Genomic DNA, 19,586 nt, shown 5'->3' on the forward strand with positions numbered 1-19,586 from the left:
TTGTGTCCGGAGAGTCTCTTGTTTGATTATGTGCTTGTTGCCGTAAGGGATGCCTGTGCTGATGGCTGCACACATGCACTTGCGGGGCTGCTTAGACACGCAGGTCACTGGTCGACATGACCCTGCGAGAAAGGGAAAGCGAGAGAGAGAGAGAGAGAAAGGCTGCCGCGTGTGCAAGTGCGCCACTGTCTCTGGAGCCGATGTGTCTCTTCCGCCGACCCGACCCGCCCCTTTCGTCTGTTTCTTTGCTCTGTCTTCCCTCTTTAAAGTTGACCAAATTACGCGAAGGCATTGCGGCGTCACGCACAGTGCCACTCGCGCGCACCTTCTACACACGCACCCGCGTATGTTCGTGCGCGTGCGTGGGTATTCCACCCCACTGTTGCGGTGTTGCAGCGACGGCACACTGTAACAGCTGACCTTTCTCCCCCCCCCCCCCTCTCTCCCCCCTTCCACTGCACGCTAGCAGTGGGCCCCTGGGGTTGGAGGTGGACATGGAAGATGAGGCAGAAGCGCTGTACGCCGCACGTGCCATGTGTACAGCCTGTCGCCTCTCTTTTCTCCGTCTAGACCTAACTTCGATGCTGATCGCCCAGTTTGACTTTATCATTTGAATGTGTGCTTTGCGTTTGCTGTACTCCCGCACCATGTGTACCTCATCCGTGTGTGGTGTGAGGGAAAGGAGGGTATATATACACACGTGTCTGTCTCTGGAGCCTCTCTCTCTCTCTTTGCTTTTCTCTCCTCCCTCCTCCTCCCCCTCCAAGCTGAAGTTGCATAAAATGTGCGAATGTGTCGCGTGTCCACTCCTTTCCCAGCGTTGCTTTGCATTTAGGCGCAGGCGTCGGCGGCAACGTGTCTCTGATCTCTTCTTCGCTGTCGCTTTTTCGTGCACCCGCCCACCCTCCCCCACCCCCTTCTCTGCCCTCCATTCAAATCCGCACTGGCCACAGCAGAAGAGATGCACACGCGCATCGTGACGGAGGTTCAAGGAGAGAGAGGGGGAGGCGGAGAGAGAGAGGCCGCAACGTCTTTGCTTTATTAGTGGGCGGGGGGTGGGGGCGGATTGCTCTAGAAGTGGACCTCGATCGTCCCCGCCAAAACCCCCACCCTTTCCCTGTCGACCTCACGTGCACAGACTCACGGACTTCCCAGCTTTCCTCGCCCCTCACGCTCGCGCTCTCTCTCTCTCTCTCGGTGTGACTCGGTGCTACTGCTGCTCGTTGTTGCTGTTTGTTGTCTTCTGCGCATCTCAGCATGCGTGAGCCACTCTTTTTCTCGTTCTGTTCTGCGGCCCTGCAGTTCATGTTGACTACAGTACTACAGCCTCGCCGTCTCCTGTCACTCCTCCCCTCCTCCTGGCTTCCACTCTCCCCCCTCCTCTCTCTCTCTCTGGAGAAGTAGAGCGCGTAGTTGCACGCACGAAATCTAAAACGATATCTTCATCTCCCCTGTGATTTGCTTCTCTCGCCTCGATTATGTTCCTTCACTTTTGCTTGTAACGACTTCTTTACTCCCCTCTTCGCCCTTTGCCTGTCATGCTCATGTGTGCATCGCCGCGCATTACCCCTCTTCTGCCTCCATCCTCCCCCCTCCCCCTGTGTGCGTGTGTGTGTATGTGTAGGTGTGGGGGGGGGGGGGGGGTGAGGAGGAGGGGGGGTTCTGTATGGCCGTTTGCCGCCTGCAGTTCTCTCTTGCTTACTTGCCCCCTCCTCTTGAGCACACGCGCGCATTAACGCCGCTCAGTTGTGACGGCAGAATTGTGGACTGCTAAACTGAAGAAAAGAAACGACGATAGGCGATCAGCGACGCTGAGGCGCACACGACGGCGCTCGACAGATCGCCGCCTCCGCACATCTGCCTCTGTGTAATGAAGCGTTGATCCCACTGCCACTCACCAGTACTCTGGTGTGGCTACTCACTCTATGTCCACATCTACGGTTATCATGGTCAGTAGCATGAGCTCAGAATTGCAGAGCGAGATGCGTACACCAAGTAGGCCAGCTTGTAGGCGAGGCTCCAAGTAAGCCTCTGTGGAGCACAGATGGTTCAAGTGCTGATGGAACGACGTGGGGTGGGAGGGGAGCTGTACAAGCGCGGGCGGGCTTGAAAACTCCTCCCACCCCGTCGCTGTCGTCTCACGTAGAGGCCTTTTTTTTTTTTGCCTCGTTCGCTCTTCATTTCTTCGGCCCACGCCTTTACTCGCTTTCCGTCTCGGCAGCCGTGCACAGCGGGCCAGCGGTATAGACAGCCCACCCCCCCCCCACCCACCCACCCTCTCCTCTCTCTTCCTTCGGCATTCTCTCTCTCTCTCTAAACACGCCGCCCTTGAGCGCCTGCCGTGCTCTCTCTCTCTCTCTCGCTTTGCCCACATGTGCTTCTCTGCGCCTATTGGGAAGGAAGAGGGGAGCGTATCACCCGATCATCACCGTTGCTTATCTACACCCAAGGGTGTTATTCTGGGAGCGAAAGGGAAGTACCATGCGCGAGGCAGCGCGTCCTTGGCGAGAAGACCACGGAGTTCATGCTGCGCCGCACTGCACGATGTGCGATGGGCAACAGCCGCTTCAGCGGCAGCAAGGAGCGCGACCGCATCGAGCAGGAGCGCCGCCGCCACGTGCTCTATGACGCTGCAGGCAACCTCCAGATCGGCGGCCTCCTACTCCTGATGTACGACGACTTCAAGAAGCCCGCCGCCATCGGCCTTGCCATTGCTGTTTTCCTCTACGGCTATAACCGACTGCTTGTGCACCTGTCGCGAGAGGAGGAGGCAGAGGGCCTGCGGCTAGACGTGCAGAGCGAAGCAGTGGCCCGGCAGACAGGCAAGCTGAAGGCGGATCGGTATCTCGTCAAGCCGAACCGCCAGATCGACGACCCTGATTTTTTCAACATCCCCGCCTTGGGCGGCAAAGGGGTCAGCTCGAGTCGACTCTTGAGCGATGACAGCGTGAGCAGCGGGACTCTGCATAGCGAACGAAACCGCAGCTCATAGGCCGTCGGACATAGAACAAAGCGGAAAGCTGGAACAGTCGTAGCCGTCTACGTTTCAGGGGCCCTCCCGTCGTGCAGCCGCCCCACCCTCTTGAGCACTGCATTCATTGTCTTTACCACGAGCACCACAGTCCACCGCTGAACTGGATTCCCTCTCTGTGCCTTTCCTGGTGCTCTGCAGCCCAGAGCACCAGGAAAGGCCGGCAGACGAGCCGCCACTGTAAGTACAGCACGAGAATGGTGGGGCGCCGCTTCTTTGCCCCTGAAGCGAAAGTAGGGGGGGAGGCTGCAGTGCCCGTCCCTCGCACTCTTTCCATCGATGTTGCAGCTGTAGCGGAGCACACGCTCGGTAAAGCAGCAACGCGCTCGCTCACTCTCTGCCATCCTCGCCTCCTCTCTCTCCGCCCGCGGGTTCCTCAACCACTCCCTCACACGTATCACGCACCCACACATGCACATGCCTGCCTCTCCCACCCTCCCCCATGCACCATACATACGCTGGCAGGACGTCCCCCTCTTTCCCCCTCCCCCGGGTCTCTTCCTGTTTCACTCTGCCCACTCGTCATCATGCCGCGGGAGATCAAGACTCTGAAGGAATTCCTCGCCATCTGCTCTCGCAAGGATGCACGGTGCGTGAAGGTGAAGCGCAACCCGAGCGCCACCAAGTTCAAGGTCCGGTGCAGTCGCTACCTCTACACACTCGTCGTGAACGACAAGAAGAAGGCCGACAAGATCGAGCGCTCCATCCACCCCTCCGTGAAGAAGATCGCCGTGACGGCCCGCTCGCACGCCAAGACGAACGCCGGCACCAAGCAGTAAGAAGATGCAGCAGCGATGGCATAGGTGGTACCGTCGTCGTTGAGCCACACATGCATGGCGAGAGGAAAAGGAGAGTGGCAGTGGAGCGCTTCAGCACTTACCGCACGCGGCAGTCCCTGGGCGGCTCCCTCCTCTCCATCGGTCTTTGTGCTCGCGCCGGGGCCAAGGAGCGGGGATGGCGGCCGCTACGGAGAAGCGAAAAGGGGTCGTGATGCGGAAAGAGGCCTGGTCTGCCTGACCGCTTTCCTGGCTCATGAAACAGCGCTTTAGTAGGGGAAGAACGTAGGTGCCCAGGTGTAGGGGAGGAAGAAGGGGAGGGGGAGGGGGGAGGAGACCTCTCACCCTCCTTCCCCCCCCCAAAGAACCTCTGCGCAGGGTTGCCGCGCAGTGGTGCACCCTCAGAGAAGGCCACCGGTGCCGTCGTGCGCCCCCCTCCCCCCTTTTTCCGCTGTTCTCCCGTTCTCGTTCATTTGGGGCTCATTTTTCGTTTTCGTTTTCGTCTTGGCGCCGTGAAGGCACGCCCGTGTGGGTACGCCGACGTGGGTGGGGTGTGGTGCAGCGAGGAGGGCAGTGGCAGCTGGACCGGCACCCGCGCGTAGGAAGAGCAGCACACATTCCTTCCCCACCTTCTCCACACACACACACACACACACACACACACGTAGGCGTCAGCACAAGCGTGCATCCTGGCCCTTCTACGCAAAGAAAATATTGTAACGGCAGTAACACCACGAGAACTGCAAACTGGTGGCGTCGAGCAGATCGTGTGGTGCCTCGTGCCTCCCTCACGCCGCCACCTCTCTCCCCCTCTCCCTCCTCGCTCTGGTGAACTTAGTCATCGTTGTGGGTAGTGGGCCTGGGCAACAACATCAGCCAAAGCAGCGGTGTCCCTCTCTTTCATGTATGGGGGGGATTCAGGCGTTGGGTTGTTATGGTTGGTGCATGCATGCATGCATGCTTGTGTGTGTGGGTGGGTGGGTGGGTGGGTGCGTGTGCCGCTCCTGCAGTCCTCCTCTCCGCTGCGCTATACAGTGGGGGAGGGGGGGGGGGGCGCAACGGAAAGGAGGACTGCAAGCAGATATGCGTACGCCTGCCAGTGCACTGGTGCTGAGGTGGCATCTTAGCAACACTTTCTCCATTCTCATTTCCCCCTCTCCCCTCGCTCTCCATCTCTCTCCCGCCGCCATGGCGCGTCGCTACCGCACAGTTATCGAAGTTGTGTCGCTTTGCTCCTCCCCCCCCTCCCCGTTGTTGTCCTCCCTTCTCCGCACACTTCAGTCGCTGTGCTCCGTCACTTGCACCGAGCGCACAACACCTCAACTCGGTGTCCTTCACATCGCACTGCCTCGCGTTCACCCCATTCTGCCATGTCCGTCGCCTTCGCGGCGAGGTGCGCGCGCCTGCCCAAGGGCGATGCGAGATCTGTGGCGTGCGTGTTTCTTGATGGGCGAGGCCGCAGTCCAAGTGTAGTACTCCGCGGGCTGTCATGCGCTAGGACCGCAATAGCTGCGCAGACTGGTAGCGTTTGCGTCTCAGCAATGCTGAACCAGCGGTGCGGTCATGCCGTAGGTCACCGCACCGCCGTTTCGATAAGCGGTGCGATACCTCCGTTGGGGTCCTTTACAGCGCCGCAGCAGTCTACCGCGGAGGATCTCTTTACGAGCCGCTTCGGCACGAATACCGCCGGTCATCGCCGAGGCACCGCCGCCGACGCGGCACCACCGCTTGCCTCGCCAAACGAAGGTGTGAATGCGCTCTTTACGGCGCGGTTTCCCGCCATGGCATCACAGGCCACAGCGGAGAGGATGCCCAGAGCGACTGCGCCACCTGGTGCAACGAGGACACAGGCGCGGCCGTGGGGGGGTCTTTGGCGGTGCCTCACGTCCTACAGCCACCTACCTGCGGTCAGGATCAGTGGCAACATGGATAACGTGCTGCATCCTGCGAGCGGTATTAATGCTATGCCGGCACCGGCGCCACCGCCTGCCGGCTTCTTTCCGCAGCACCCGCCAGTCGCCAACGCAGACTTGGGGCCCTCACCGTCTGGGCACCAGCCTCCGCCACCCGAGGTGCAGCGCTACTGGCACAGCTACCGGCTGTGGGCCACCCTGCACCCACACATCCAGCAGGATCAGCAGGCTGTGCTGCAGCTGCGTGCACAAGCGCATATCGCCAAGGTGGCGCAGCAGGAGTCCCTGCGACAGCACCTGTACCGCACCATGTACTGGACTCTGTTCGTGGTGTGTCCGCTGCTGTCTCTCCTGTTCCTGTGGCTGGCCATCGATGCCGCTGCATACGGTGCGGAACTGGAGTTATTACCCTTCGTGAAGTATGACGAGGCCCTGCGGGACTTCGCGGAGGCGGAGGGCCACCACCGCCACCTCAGACACGGCAAGGGCCACAACGGCGCAACTCGGAAGAAGAAAACTATACGCATCGACTGAGCTGGGCTGGCGTGCGGGGCCGCTCAGGTCTTTCCCCCCTCCCCTCGTAAACGTCTGGAAGACCACCACCATCACCACCACCACCACCACCACCCCCGTGCGCGCGTCTGTATCTTCGCTGCCACCGTCGCTGCCTCTGTGTACTGCCGTTGTGCGTTGCAGCGCTTCACGCGAAACGAAAAGGGAAAGGAGGCGACGCAATACAGGAACGGGGGAGCGTGCGGAGTGACGTGGCCTCTGTCTCGACCCCCTCCTCCCTCCCTCCCTCCCCCCCCAACTCAGGCACTTCTCCCTCTCCTCCTATTTTTTCTACATCCCTCGCTTCTCTGTTCGCTCTCTTCACATCTGTGTGGGTGTGGGTGTGGGTGTTCGTGCGTGTATGCGCCTGCTCCTCCATACCTGACGCAACTACTGCCCCCCCCTTCTCTTCTTCTTCACGCGCACCACATCGTCCTTATTTCCTCTCTCTCTCTCTCTCTCTCCGTCGCGGCTGCATCGTCACGAACGTAAGCGTCAATGAATCACTGCGACCACGACCGCCAGCAGCGCCAGCATCTGCTCTCTCATTCAGCTTAGCCATCACTCGAACCACCCGCAGGGTTTTGCACTGGTGGGTAGGTGTTAGTCACAGTCACGTGGGGCTGTGCTGCCCTCTGCGTCACTTGAGGCTCGACAGCTGCACCTTTAAGCCTCTTCTCTCTTTATCTTCCTTTCCCGCCTTTCCACTGCTAAGGCTCCCAATCACTCCTTATCAAGAGAGCCTGCGATTACCGGCACCTGCAGTTTGTGGCAGACGCTCGACTGTCGACGCACCCGACGCTGCCGTGCTGCGTTGGCCCTCACGCCTTCGCTCCCTTTCGCTCGCTCGCTCTCTGGCGGAGTAGCACCGCCGCTGTGCGCTTCCGCTGCCTAATACAGCGCGGCTGACGGCTGAGCATCCTGGGCTCCAGAGTCGCAGGCCGCTCTCTCCCCTGCTCCGCTTGACTCGGCCCACCACGTTGCTCGGGATGAGGACGTCCACACATATTGGAGGCATGGTGCCGCAGGACCGCTGGCAGCCACAAAACAGGGTAAAGGTGTGTCAGTACCAAGACTGTGGCGCCTCCTTCGGCTTCTTCTCCAGCAAGTTCAACTGCCACCGCTGTGGCATCGTTCTGTGCAGTACATGCGCCACCACAAAGACTGTGATTCCGCGCTACTACAATGACCAAGCCGTCATAGTCTGCCAGCGCTGCTATCAAGTGGTCGAACGCTACAAGGAACGCGGACCATCCGCTGCAGGCTACCTCATTCACTCTGGCGCGGTCAGCAGCACACCAGCGCGAAATTCGCCGGTGCCAGCGACTCAGTCAACCCCAGCACCAGTTTCACCCGGAGCCACGCAGCACTACGCTACCGAAGTACCTTCTACTCCAACCATCCCTCAAAATAAGCCAGTCCTTGACCACTCCAGGACACTCATCACCGACAGCGACCTTCATGCGCTCCAAGACATCATCCAAACGCTCCAGAACGCCCTCGCAGAGGAGCAGAAAACATCAGCCGCTTTAGCCGCCGCCAACCGTACGGATCTCCACAATCTGACAGAAGAGAACACAGCGCTAAAAAATACACTAAACCTCCTCCAGCAACAGCAGCAGCACAACGAAAACGCCAATACACAGCACCACGACTCATCACAACTACTGCAACAGCGCAGCGAGCTGGAGGCGCAGGTGGCACGGCTGGCGGCGGACCGCGACGAGGCACGCCAGCAGCTGGGCGCGACCGCCGACGAGCTGCAGCAGCGCCTGGACGCCGCCACGCGGCAGCGCAGCGAGCTGGAGGCGCAGGTGGCACGGCTGGCGGCGGACCGCGACGAGGCACGCCAGCAGCTGGGCGCGACCGCCGACGAGCTGCAGCAGCGCCTGGACGCCGCCACGCGGCAGCGCAGCGAGCTGGAGGCGCAGGTGGCACGGCTGGCGGCGGACCGCGACGAGGCACGCCAGCAGCTGGGCGCGACCGCCGACGAGCTGCAGCAGCGCCTGGACGCCGCCACGCGGCAGCGCAGCGAGCTGGAGGCGCAGGTGGCACGGCTGGCGGCGGACCGCGACGAGGCACGCCAGCAGCTGGGCGCGACCGCTGACGAGCTGCAGCAGCGCCTGGACTCCGCCACGCGGCAGCGCAGCGAGCTGGAGGCGCAGGTGGCACGGCTGGCGGCGGACCGCGACGAGGCACGCCAGCAGCTGGGCGCGACCGCCGACGAGCTGCAGCAGCGCCTGGACGCCGCCACGCGGCAGCGCAGCGAGCTGGAGGCGCAGGTGGCACGGCTGGCGGCGGACCGCGACGAGGCACGCCAGCAGCTGGGCGCGACCGCTGACGAGCTGCAGCAGCGCCTGGACTCCGCCACGCGGCAGCGCAGCGAGCTGGAGGCGCAGGTGGCACGGCTGGCGGCGGACGCGACGAGGCACGCCAGCAGCTGGGCGCGACCGCTGACGAGCTGCAGCAGCGCCTGGACTCCGCCACGCGGCAGCGCAGCGAGCTGGAGGCGCAGGTGGCACGGCTGGCGGCGGACCGCGACGAGGCACGCCAGCAGCTGGGCGCGACCGCTGACGAGCTGCAGCAGCGCCTGGACGCCGCCACGCGGCAGCGCAGCGAGCTGGAGGCGCAGGTGGCACGGCTGGCGGCGGACCGCGACGAGGCACGCCAGCAGCTGGGCGCGACCGCTGACGAGCTGCAGCAGCGCCTGGACGCCGCCACGCGGCAGCGCAGCGAGCTGGAGGCGCAGGTGGCACGGCTGGCGGCGGACCGCGACGAGGCACGCCAGCAGCTGGGCGCGACCGCTGACGAGCTGCAGCAGCGCCTGGACTCCGCCACGCGGCAGCGCAGCGAGCTGGAGGCGCAGGTGGCACGGCTGGCGGCGGACCGCGACGAGGCACGCCAGCAGCTGGGCGCGACCGCTGACGAGCTGCAGCAGCGCCTGGACTCCGCCACGCGGCAGCGCAGCGAGCTGGAGGCGCAGGTGGCACGGCTGGCGGCGGACCGCGACGAGGCACGCCAGCAGCTGGGCGCGACCGCTGACGAGCTGCAGCAGCGCCTGGACGCCGCCACGCGGCAGCGCAGCGAGCTGGAGGCGCAGGTGGCACGGCTGGCGGCGGACCGCGACGAGGCACGCCAGCAGCTGGGCGCGACCGCCGACGAGCTGCAGCAGCGCCTGGACGCCGCCACGCGGCAGCGCAGCGAGCTGGAGGCGCAGGTGGCACGGCTAGCGGCGGACCGCGACGAGGCACGCCAGCAGCTGGGCGCGACCGCTGACGAGCTGCAGCAGCGCCTGGACGCCGCCACGCGGCAGCGCAGCGAGCTGGAGGCGCAGGTGGCACGGCTGGCGGCGGACCGCGACGAGGCACGCCAGCAGCTGGGCTCGACCGCCGACGAGCTGCAGCAGCGCCTGGACGCCGCCACGCGGCAGCGCAGCGAGCTGGAGGCGCAGGTGGCACGGCTAGCGGCGGACCGCGACGAGGCACGCCAGCAGCTGGGCGCGACCGCTGACGAGCTGCAGCAGCGCCTGGACGCCGCCACGCGGCAGCGCAGCGAGCTGGAGGCGCAGGTGGCACGGCTGGCGGCGGACCGCGACGAGCTGCAGCAGCGCCTGCATGGAATGGTACGTCGGTGCATTTCCCTCGAGTGGGTGGCAGAGCAGCGGACGGATGAGATGGAGGACCCTCGGCAGACATTGTGTGAAGTGTGCGAACACTTGAAGGTGAGGCAGGCCGCTGTGGAGGCCGAAAATGCGGATCTGAAGGCCCATCTAAGGCAGTTGGTTGAGGAGGAGAGGAGGCTGAGGGAGGTGTTGTCATGTGTGAGAGGCGGGCAACTACTCGTCGACGCAGGGGAGGTGCAGCCTGTGGGCGTTGCATCACTCGTCGAGCGCATTCTCGACGAAGCCGATGATCTTCGCTCGCGTCTTGCTGGGAGCACAGAGGAAGTGAACCTGTATCGCAGTCGCGCTCTGCAGGAGCGCGAAGCTGCGCGGAACCAAATTACAAAGCTTGAGGCGGAGGTGGCGCATCTCATGAGCGAACGTGACATCGCGCATCAGCAAGGATTCCGTGATCTCAGCGAGGTGCAGCGTCAACTTGACGACGCCATTCAGGAACGCGACAGTGCACGCCATCGATGCGCCGGACTGGAGGCCAAGATGGCCATCATGGAGTCGAAGTTGAAAGCGGCCAAAGCCGAACTTCTAGAGGTCTCGGAGAAGGCGTCCTCGTTGTGGACACGGCTGTCCGCATCGTACGGTGGTGCGCCAGTGAGGCCGGGTTCTTCGTCACCATCGTCCTCGGGGGCTAGTGATGCTTCTACCGTTCTCGGCGTGGTAGGCAACTCCCTCGTGCCACAAGCGGCGCCCTACCGGGATGCGGCGCTCATCGCTGAGGTGGGCAGGCGCCTTCACGAAAGGGGAGAAATGATGCGGCTGTTGGCCGAAGGCGTCGAGCTGCGTGAGTGTGCACGGCCGCTGGAAGAGGTTCTCACCGAGAGTCTCATCGAGGATCATCACACGAGGGACGCGGATGCGGTCGCCACAGGGTACACGCGACTTTCGCGGAACGCTGCGCACTCGCATCGCCTAGACACACGTGAAGCGCAGCTGAACAAGCGTGCGACACAGCTTAAGGAGAAGGAGCGGCAGTTATTGTGCGTTGCTCATGAGCTGCAGGCTAAGTCGCGCGCCCTCCAAGCACTATACATGCGTGTCGCGGAGAAGCCACCGTCAGCGTCGCGGCTGCTGCTGACGGCCGACGGGGGCGATGCCTTCCACACCACATCGCAGCGACATGGCACCGGCACGACATTCAGGGAGGCGGTGCGCCAACTGGATGGCGGGGTGCCGCCCGACGACGGCACTGCGGAGACCGCAATGTACAGCGATCCAGTCTCACCCCTGCCGAGAGTGCCGCCACAGCCGCTGATGCAGGCGGTGCGCCGTGGCGCGGAGGTGCTGGATCGCAGTGACGAGGAAGTCGCCGTGACAGACATAGTGGAGGAGACGCCAGAGCGCCTGACGGCGGCAACAGAGGCGTACCGCGACGTTCTGTACGAGCACATTCTTGAGTCGAATGGACTTCAAGGGATGGACGCCTTGACCCGGTACCTACCCCGCCGCGCCCCTGGCAGTGGACTGAGGACGCCTCGAGTGCCTTCTAGCGACATGGCTGCGAAAACGCGGGCGATGCTCCGAGAACTGGAGGACCGCCTGGGCAACTCCCGTGCCGTCCCTCGCGGGGTCGACCCGGCCGTGCAGCAGCGAAGCCTGGAAGCATTTCGGCGACTTGAAGCAGCAATGTGTGCTCTCTGTGGAGACAGGGGGGGTCAGTGATGCACTTCACTACCGCAGGCCTTGACACTCGCCTCTCCTCCACCTCTCAGGAGTCTTATGGCCATGAACGGCACCCTACGCTATGGCGTTGTTTGTGTTCTGCTGCTACGCACTACGACACACCCTAACAGCGCGGCCTCACCCTCACCCCATTCCCCTGCCCAGCACCTCCTTCTGCCACTCCTCAGTCGGGGAGTGCATCCTCCGCCAAGGTGCAGCAGCTGCTGGCCCAGCCACGCGCGCGCACTCCCCCTCCCCTTCCAGCCACAGCGCAGCTTGGGAAGAATAAATCAGACGCACATCAGCGTAGATGCGAGGTGGAATGCTAGCGGGAAACTAAACAACAGCGAATGCGTGCCGGCAGAGAGTCTGCGGGTTGCAGGGTGAGTCGCACATGTGGTCTCTGCGGATAGGGAGCGCGTGCTGCTTTTCGGTGTGCGTCGGTGCACTTATCTCCGCCGCCTGTGCCGTGCCTCCTATCACACGCAGACACCTTCCACCTCTCCTTCTTGCTCGGCATCCCTCCTCCTTCCCTTCGCTCCGCCTACCCTCTTCCCCCCTCTTTATATACACCACAGCACTCCACTGAACGCGCGTGAGTAAACGCCTCCGCAGCACAGCTGAGCAGAGGTCGTCTGACCTCTCCCTCCACGCCTCCCCTCTTGCCCATTCTTTACACCCACGACCACCGCGCCCGGGGGGAGCTGAGCACTGCGTGTCACCAACGGGGAACGTGGGGGTATGGGGGTGAAGGCACCGCGGCATTTCTTTCATGCACCAAGCTGCCGGTGGACAGAATGGCGGTAAAGGCTACCGAGGCCATGATGGCCAAGCCGCCGATGTTGTGGATGCCGCCTCCTCGCACCCGCCACCTATAACGAACGTCTGCCGCACGTTGGAGCACATTCGGGCGGTGCTGCAGCAGCACCAGCAATGGGTGTCCTCTACCACTGTGGGGGAGGCTGGCAGAGCCGCTGCCGATGACGGCACCTCGGCACACCTTGCAACACCAATGCCGCACGCATCGAACTCGTACACCGATGCGGAATGCTCGACCCCGCAGGACGCGGCGAAGCAGCAGCGCGAGAGGTGCCGCCTTCTGTTCCTCACAGAGTGGGCACACCGAGTGGCAGAGGCGTACACACCGATCACACCAGCTGCGGCGCAAGCGGGAACCGAACATTTGACGGCGTGCCCCGTTCCGCGCTGCGCGCTCGCTGGGGATGAAGTCGAAAGCGCAGCCAGCCCCTCGAAAACTCTCTCTACACAAGCACAACGGCGACCGGCTGAACCGAGCGTGGCCGCTGCGGTGTCAAACGCGGCACCGAGTGGTGAAGCCGCCGCGTCCATCTCAGGGAACAAAGCTGACCTGCCGCCGGTGCGCGAGGCGAGCGTTCCGGTGGAACGGCGACTGAACTACTCGGATGGACACAGAAGTGCGCATGCAGTCATGACAGCGTCTTCCCCGGCTATAGTGGAGTCGTCCCAAGCTCTGCTCACTGCCCCAGGGTTAGCGGCTACTACCCATACCGGTTGGCGACTGCACCCGCACACAACCACAGCAGCTGCTGCCACAGCGTTGTCCTTGTCCTCTCCCCCGCCGCCGATCATCCCGCGTGATCGCGCACCGCTGTGCCGACTGGTGGGTGTGGCCTTCGACGTACCCACCACACGCGCAGCCCAGTGCGCCGTACTCGCTGCGCAGGGTAGTTGCTGCGCTCGGTGCGGCGTCGCCTTACCGCCGCCACCGTTCTACTTCTCTGAGTGGTGCTCTGCACTCACTCGAAGTCTGTGTGCAAAACTGACCTGCTCGTGCTGTCACTTCCACTGCTGCTGCTGTGGAAGTGGTCAGGCGATCACATCGTTGCCGTGTTGTCGCAGACTGTGGCATGTGTGCCTGTGCATGGCAAGATGCCGCTCCTCTGACGAGGAGGAGAATGAGAGATTGACTGCAGTCACCGCAGCCCACGTGACCCAAGAAGCCATCAGCAGCATTGGTAGCGGCCGTGGTGGCGTACGGCACAACGCAAGGGCCCCGTTGGACGCACCAGAGAATGAAGATCTTAGCAGCAACGATGATGTGGCTGGCGACGACGACAACAACAACAACGGGAGCATTAGCAGTGCAAGCGAGCGGGACAGCCTGCTAGGCGACAGTACGCAGTCTAGCAGGCACAATCGCACGCGGGCCGCTCGGCGAGTGGCCACACGACAGCCAGCCTCTGAGCTCGCCGCTTATGACTACCACCGCAGAGACGAGACCGGCGATGGCGGCGGCGGCAGCTCTGCTGATGCGGCATTCCTCTTCTGCGCGTATGAGGGCCACTACTTGTGCTGGCGCTGCTTCCACAGCCCGCTCACTGGGGCTGACCCCGGCGCAGTGATGTCGGCAGCGGCAGGAAGCGCCATGGGGGGTACACTCGTCTCAGAAGGCTACCAAACACGCTACGTAACACCGGAGGAATGGCAGGCGCGTGACGCTGATGAGTCGCCCGTGCGTACGGCTCTTGGGAGGGCGTCGGACCAGTTGTGTGAGTGGTGGGCGGCACGCCACGTGGCCCAGTCCACGCCCGTCGCCAGTGGGCGAGCCGACCCACCCCAGCAGCGCATCGCGGCGCCACTGCCGCTGTGTGTCCTTCCGGCCCACGTCTTACATCGATGGGACTTCACACGCTTTCCGGTATCGGCCGCGGCAGCCGCCGTTCTGCAGAGGCGGTTCTCCCTCGGCAACGGCAACGGCCAGGAGAACTGCCTCGCCCCGAGTGTGCCCACTCTAGAACGTGGTGGGCAGCGCGCCACCGCGGGTGGTGGTAGTGGCTATGTTAGCAGAATGAACAGTGAGGGCTTGCCGATCTTGCTCAGTCAAGAAGAACAAGGAGCGCGGGGGTATCAGAGCGCTCCAGGGATCCCTCCTCTGCGGGGCTTGGAGGGCATCCCTAGCCGCAACAGGAATACTGATGGGACAACTCCGCCAATGACACCGCTTCCTCAGCTCTACGACGTGTCCGCCATCAACCCCTCCCTGTACGTGCGTGTTCCGGCTCTCTCCGCGGCATCGCGGCTGCGGCAACAAATGAGTCTCCTGCACGCACAGGCTTGGTGGTGCCCGCGGTACAGGCATGAGGTCTGGGGGCTGCGGTGTGGGGACGAGCTGGCCGGTCAGGCGCTGGAAGAGGTGGCGCCATTTCCTCTGTCACGGCAATTATCGGAGCCTTCGCCCGCAGTCGCAAACGTCGCGGGTCGCTCTTCACGCCCAGCAGAAGTGGTCGAGAGCGCGGTGGACAACGTTAAGGCCTATCTGCTTACCCAAGATATAGCTCCTCCCCCCTTCGCCTCGGCGGCGGCGGCATCGCGCTCCCACAGCGTAGCAACTCCGCAGGCACCGTCTCTCTCTGCTCCGTACAGCCAAGCCCTGAGCAGCCTCTCTGATAGAACAACTGGAATCCCCCCGCCTCACCAACACCCGCCCGCAGCGGGCGTCGCGGCAGTGCCGCTGTCGCTGCCGCCACGTGCGCGCTGCCACGCGCGCCGTCGCTACCTCGTGGAGCGGGCTGAGGGGTGGTCTCTCCAAGACCTTCATCGGCTGAAAACAACATCGTCATTGCCGCCCTCCACTGGTGCTACCGCTACCCCGTCGCCGCCACAACTACTTGTGGAGCTGCAAAGCATGTTTGCCATCATGCAAACGCACGTCAGGGGATGCAGCGCCTGTGCATCGCAGTGCCGCGGGCTGGTGGTGAGAACACCTCCAGGGCCGACGGTGTGCCGTGATTGAGGTAAGTGGCCAGGTGGAAGCGCATCGGGTGTGTAGGACATGTCTCGGTTCGTGCAGCCCCGATCACCTTCCTTTCTGTGAGCCTCCCTGCCATCGACTCTCCCCTCTAGTGCGCCTCACGCTTGCTGACGCTGGCGCTGATGAACTCCTCTGTGGGGGAGGAGGGGGAGGGTGCCTGTTTCCTCTTTGCCTGTCTCTGTGGCCACCTCTCCCTCCCTCTCTCCCTCTCTCTCTCTCTCTCTCTCTCTGCTCTGGCAACGGGAGAAATCACCTGCGGGTGGCTGTCACGCATCATGATCTCAGAGAGAAAATGAAGAGACACACGCAGAGACAAGCACACTCGGAGAGACGCGCACCCACGTGTGTCTTCTCACGGCCCCGTACAATACTTGTCGCCGGCCCCCACCCCATGCTGCTTCCGCATCCTCTGGGTTGCTTATCCCTCCTCTCCGTGTGCTTGGGTGCTTGCGTAGGGATGTGTGTATGTACGTCGTGCCAGTCGTGCGCGACATCACTTAGTCCTGTACATTTCTGTTCAGTAAATCTGCTTAAGCTCATCTGCTGCACTCATCACCGTGGCTAGAGCGCATCACGAGCAGAGAAGTGTGGGAAAAACATGAAAACGAAAGCGATCCACAACGCCGTAGCGCTCGCTCGCTCTCTCTCTCTCTCTGCGCTCGAGCCTGCTCGTATCACCAATGCCGCCTACCGCCCAACGCCAAGTGCCAGCAGCATCAAGAGTCGCTTAGCATCCTCGGCATGCCATTTCACTTTGTTTTCGTTTCTTTATCCCTTCCTTCTCTCTGATGACTGGAGGACGCCTCAGTGCGTGGCATCCCAGGAGGTCCAGCACCGCACCCCACTCTCTGTCTGGGGAGGCCAGGCAACCCCTCCTCCCTCCCCCTGCCCTCTCTCCCTGCCAGTGCCGACGACGCCGCGAGGCCAAAGCGCTGTATCGCTGCTGATGTCGGCGACCCGGCTCTGGGTGGCGCTGCAGCGGAGCGGCCTGCAGCTGCAGACATGCTTGCGCCACCCGTGTGATGGGCGACGTGTCCGCGTGGCTGGAGCGCATCCCATCCGGCCCGCGCTGCCCGCCGACGTGGGGCGGGCGGCGGGAAGAGTGTGAGGAACGCGTGGGGAGGGGCGGTGCACCGATGGCTGAGAGTCAGAGCACTGCTGTAAGGCGCGGGTGCATCGCTGCTTCACGTCACTGGGTGGGGGAGCTGGGGCAGGCCGAGGGGCGCGTGGGGAGCTCTGAGCTCGTGTGTTGTGCGGCCGATAAATGGTCGCTTTGAAGGGAGGAAGGGGACTCTCCTCGCTCGTGGCACTTCTGCCCTCACCTCCTTGGCTGCTTTACGCGGCGTATTGTTCGTAATCTGTCTTCCTCCTCCTCCTCCTCCTCTCTCTCTCTCTTTTGCTGTATGTTCGTCATGTTGACCTGGAGAGAGAGAGCGAGAGCGACGCACCCACACTCCTCTCCTCTTTGGGTCCATCGTCAGGCTTGATGTGTCGGTGCTCTCTTACTCGCACACACACACACACACCGGAGCAACTAAGGCGAACTGGGACAGGAAAGAACAGCGAGCTGCTGCGAAGTAAAACACGTTTCTCGCCCTCCCGATTCATCGGACTCCAGTCTGACGTCCTCCCTCTCCGCCCCCTTACCCCAATCCTCTTCCCCCCTCCCTGCCTGGAATCATCTCGGCGTTCTCTGCAGGCGCGTTCAGGCTGCTGCTGGCGGCGGACATTCTCTGCTCCTCCCTTCGTGGTTAGCTGAAGGTGATTGCTCACGCGTTCACCCCCCCCACCACCACCACCTCATCGCCTCTCTCCACCGGCCCGTGCTCCACTCCCTCACCTAACACACAGAGTCCCTGCCCCTCCTCTGACATCTCTGAGGCTGTGCTGGTGTCTGCGCGCCATACGCAGACTCCCCATCGCCACCACTACCATCCGTGCGGACCCCCGGGCAACTCCCTACCGTATTTTTTTTTCTTTCTGTCCGCCTTAACACTTGAGTAGTCCACCTCTCTCATTCAACTGGCCTCCTCCTCCTCAGCAGCACTGCTCGCTCGAACATAGCGAGAAGGTGAGTCATCGGCCTTGATCGACGAACGCACAGATCGCTACTCACTGACAAGCCAGCCAGAGAAGGAGGTAAGGCACGCACGTTGTAGAAGAGAGTGCACAGTGGGTGAGCTCCGCCAGGGCAGTAGAGTTGTCGCCCAAGGACGAGCAACAACGACAGAAAAAGGGCGGCAGAGGTGGATGACGTTGGAAGGACAAGAATACATACACACACGTATATCTGTGTCCACCTCAAAGCATCGCCGCAGTATAGTGTCTCTGAGGGGAGGGGGGGTCGTTACCGTTTTGTCGTCGACAGCCCTGCTCTGGTGGTCGAGATCTCTCTCTCTCTTTCTCTTTGAGTGTGATGTGGTTGGCATTTGTGCTTGTCTGAGCACCATTTCTCTCTCTTCCTTCCTCCAGTAGCCCTCCATACTTTCTCTCTTCTCTCTTGTTTACGCGGTGCGGGAGTTTTGCTCTCCTCTCAGATCAACCCTCCTCTTCACCTCTTCCTCGCTTGGGTCAGTTGGCTTCTTTCTCTTCCCCCCCACCCTCCTCCTCCTCCATTGCCCGCGCCGCTCGTGACACACGCACGCACGCACACACTAGCCGTCCCGGTGCACGCAGATCAGCCCTGCACCCCACCCCTCCCCCCTCTCTCTCCATCAGCCTGCCGTGTGGCGGTGGTTCTTGTCGACTTGGCGCTATCGATAAAGCCGAGCACACACACACACACACACAAAGGCGCACGCCCCACACCGCACCCCTTTTACTGTTTGTTGGGGTGTCCTCCTTCCCTCGGCGCACACGTCCCGCACATGCCGATCTCGCTTTAACCTTCGTTCTCTTTCGCCCCTCTTCTGCTCAGTCGTCTGCCTGCCCGCCTCCCCTTTCCCCCATCTCTCCCCTTTTCCCTCCTTGGCTCGCCTGCTCTTTGGGGGAAGGGGGAGGGTCTTCCCTCTTCGCCGACTTGCGTGTCTTCACGTCGCAGTCTTCGCTTTTCATCCTCACGCTGCTCGTGTGTCGGTGTGTGTGCGCGCGCTTTTTTTTTGCTTTCCATTCACGGCCGCCACCGTCTCTTTCAGTTGCCCCCCATAGCATCGTCATCTCCCCCTCCCTCTCTCCCCTCTTAACCTCTGCGTGTGTGGGCGCGGGTGTACTTCAGCCCCTCCTTGTGTCGTTCGTCCTTACCTTCTCTGTTCTCTTCTGCCGCTAGCGCACACCGCCGTCTCTCTCTCTTTCGCCGCGCTCTGCTCCTTCTTGGCTTTGCTATTCGTCCTACTCTCTTCCCGTCTTCGCAAGCTCCAGGCGGGGGGACCTGCGCCCCCCCCCCCTCTTCACCCTCGGTGTGGTCCTCTACGGTTTCCATTCTCCTCCTCTTCTTCCCGCCTCTTCCCTCTCATCGGCCTCTCTTTCCGCAGCTTTGTCTTTGGAGTGCGTGCGCGTGTGTGTGCGACACTCTGTCCCCTCCTCCTCCTCAGCCGCTCGCTTCTCTCTGCCCATCCCTTTTCCTCCTGTGTCTTTGGAAAATTTTCCTCATCAGCGAGGCGCTCAGAGAAAACGAGAGCTCCACCCCCCCCCTTCCTCCCCTGCCTTCACTGGTGCCAACGTCTCTCTTCACCCCTCTCTGTGCATTGTGTGTATATCTGCATCTTATCCCCTTATCCTTGTCCTCCTACGTCACCCTCTCACCCATTATCCCTCGTCTCCCCTCCCTCATCGCACCTGTGCGGTGCCGTAGTCGCCGTCGCCTGTTTTAGTTTTTCACACCGCACACGGGTTGGCGCGCGCGTGCGTGCGTGACGCGCCGTTCTCTCATTCGCTTTTCTCTCTCGGGATTGTCTCTCTCATTCGATCGCTACTTTGCACTTCGCCTCACCCTCACCCTCCGTCCCTCGCCCTGCGCGTCTCTGTGTGTGTGTGTGTGTGGTGTCAGGCTCGTTACTCAGCTACAGCGTACTTCTCCATCCACCGTCCCCCACTCTCCCCCTCCTCCTCTTCCCCTCCCCCTCCCCCTCCCTCCCTTCACACGCACGAGCCCACACGCGCCCACCGACGCGGCTTCTTCCTCTCTCTCTTGGGCTCGTCTTCGCCCCTTGTGTGCCCTGCGAACAAAGGCTAAGGCAGGGGAAAA

At 62.4% G+C, this 19,586-nt stretch overlaps 5 protein-coding genes across 5 annotated transcripts; all 5 read left to right on the forward strand.

Moving 5' to 3' along the window:
• Positions 1–2,524: 2,524 nt before the first annotated feature.
• Positions 2,525–2,992, forward strand: LBRM_03_0250 (conserved hypothetical protein; the record flags this gene model as incomplete). The annotated part of the gene is made up of 1 exon (XM_001561565.2): positions 2,525–2,992. One exon carries the CDS (start codon positions 2,525–2,527, stop codon positions 2,990–2,992), a length of 468 nt encoding a protein of 155 aa, XP_001561615.1.
• Positions 2,993–3,558: 566 nt separating this feature from the next.
• On the forward strand, positions 3,559–3,810 carry LBRM_03_0260 (putative ribosomal protein L38; the record flags this gene model as incomplete). The annotated part of the gene is made up of 1 exon (XM_001561566.1): positions 3,559–3,810. One exon carries the CDS (start codon positions 3,559–3,561, stop codon positions 3,808–3,810), a length of 252 nt encoding a protein of 83 aa, XP_001561616.1.
• A 1,922-nt stretch (positions 3,811–5,732) lies between these two features.
• LBRM_03_0270 (conserved hypothetical protein) lies at positions 5,733–6,254 on the forward strand (the record flags this gene model as incomplete). The annotated part of the gene is made up of 1 exon (XM_001561567.2): positions 5,733–6,254. The coding sequence occupies one exon, from the start codon at positions 5,733–5,735 to the stop codon at positions 6,252–6,254; it is 522 nt and encodes a 173-aa protein (XP_001561617.1).
• A 1,034-nt stretch (positions 6,255–7,288) lies between these two features.
• On the forward strand, positions 7,289–11,610 carry LBRM_03_0280 (hypothetical protein; the record flags this gene model as incomplete). Its single annotated transcript, XM_001561568.1, is given in 2 exon segments — positions 7,289–8,611; positions 8,614–11,610. Coding segments are annotated over 2 exon segments (4,320 nt in total).
• Positions 11,611–12,382: 772 nt separating this feature from the next.
• Positions 12,383–15,385, forward strand: LBRM_03_0290 (hypothetical protein; the record flags this gene model as incomplete). Its single annotated transcript, XM_001561569.2, has 1 exon — positions 12,383–15,385. The coding sequence occupies one exon, from the start codon at positions 12,383–12,385 to the stop codon at positions 15,383–15,385; it is 3,003 nt and encodes a 1,000-aa protein (XP_001561619.2).
• Positions 15,386–19,586: the final 4,201 nt, after the last annotated feature.

Source organism: Leishmania braziliensis, chromosome 3 (assembly GCF_000002845.2).
Source record: "Leishmania braziliensis MHOM/BR/75/M2904 complete genome, chromosome 3".
Taxonomy (NCBI): Eukaryota; Euglenozoa; class Kinetoplastea; order Trypanosomatida; family Trypanosomatidae; genus Leishmania; species Leishmania braziliensis.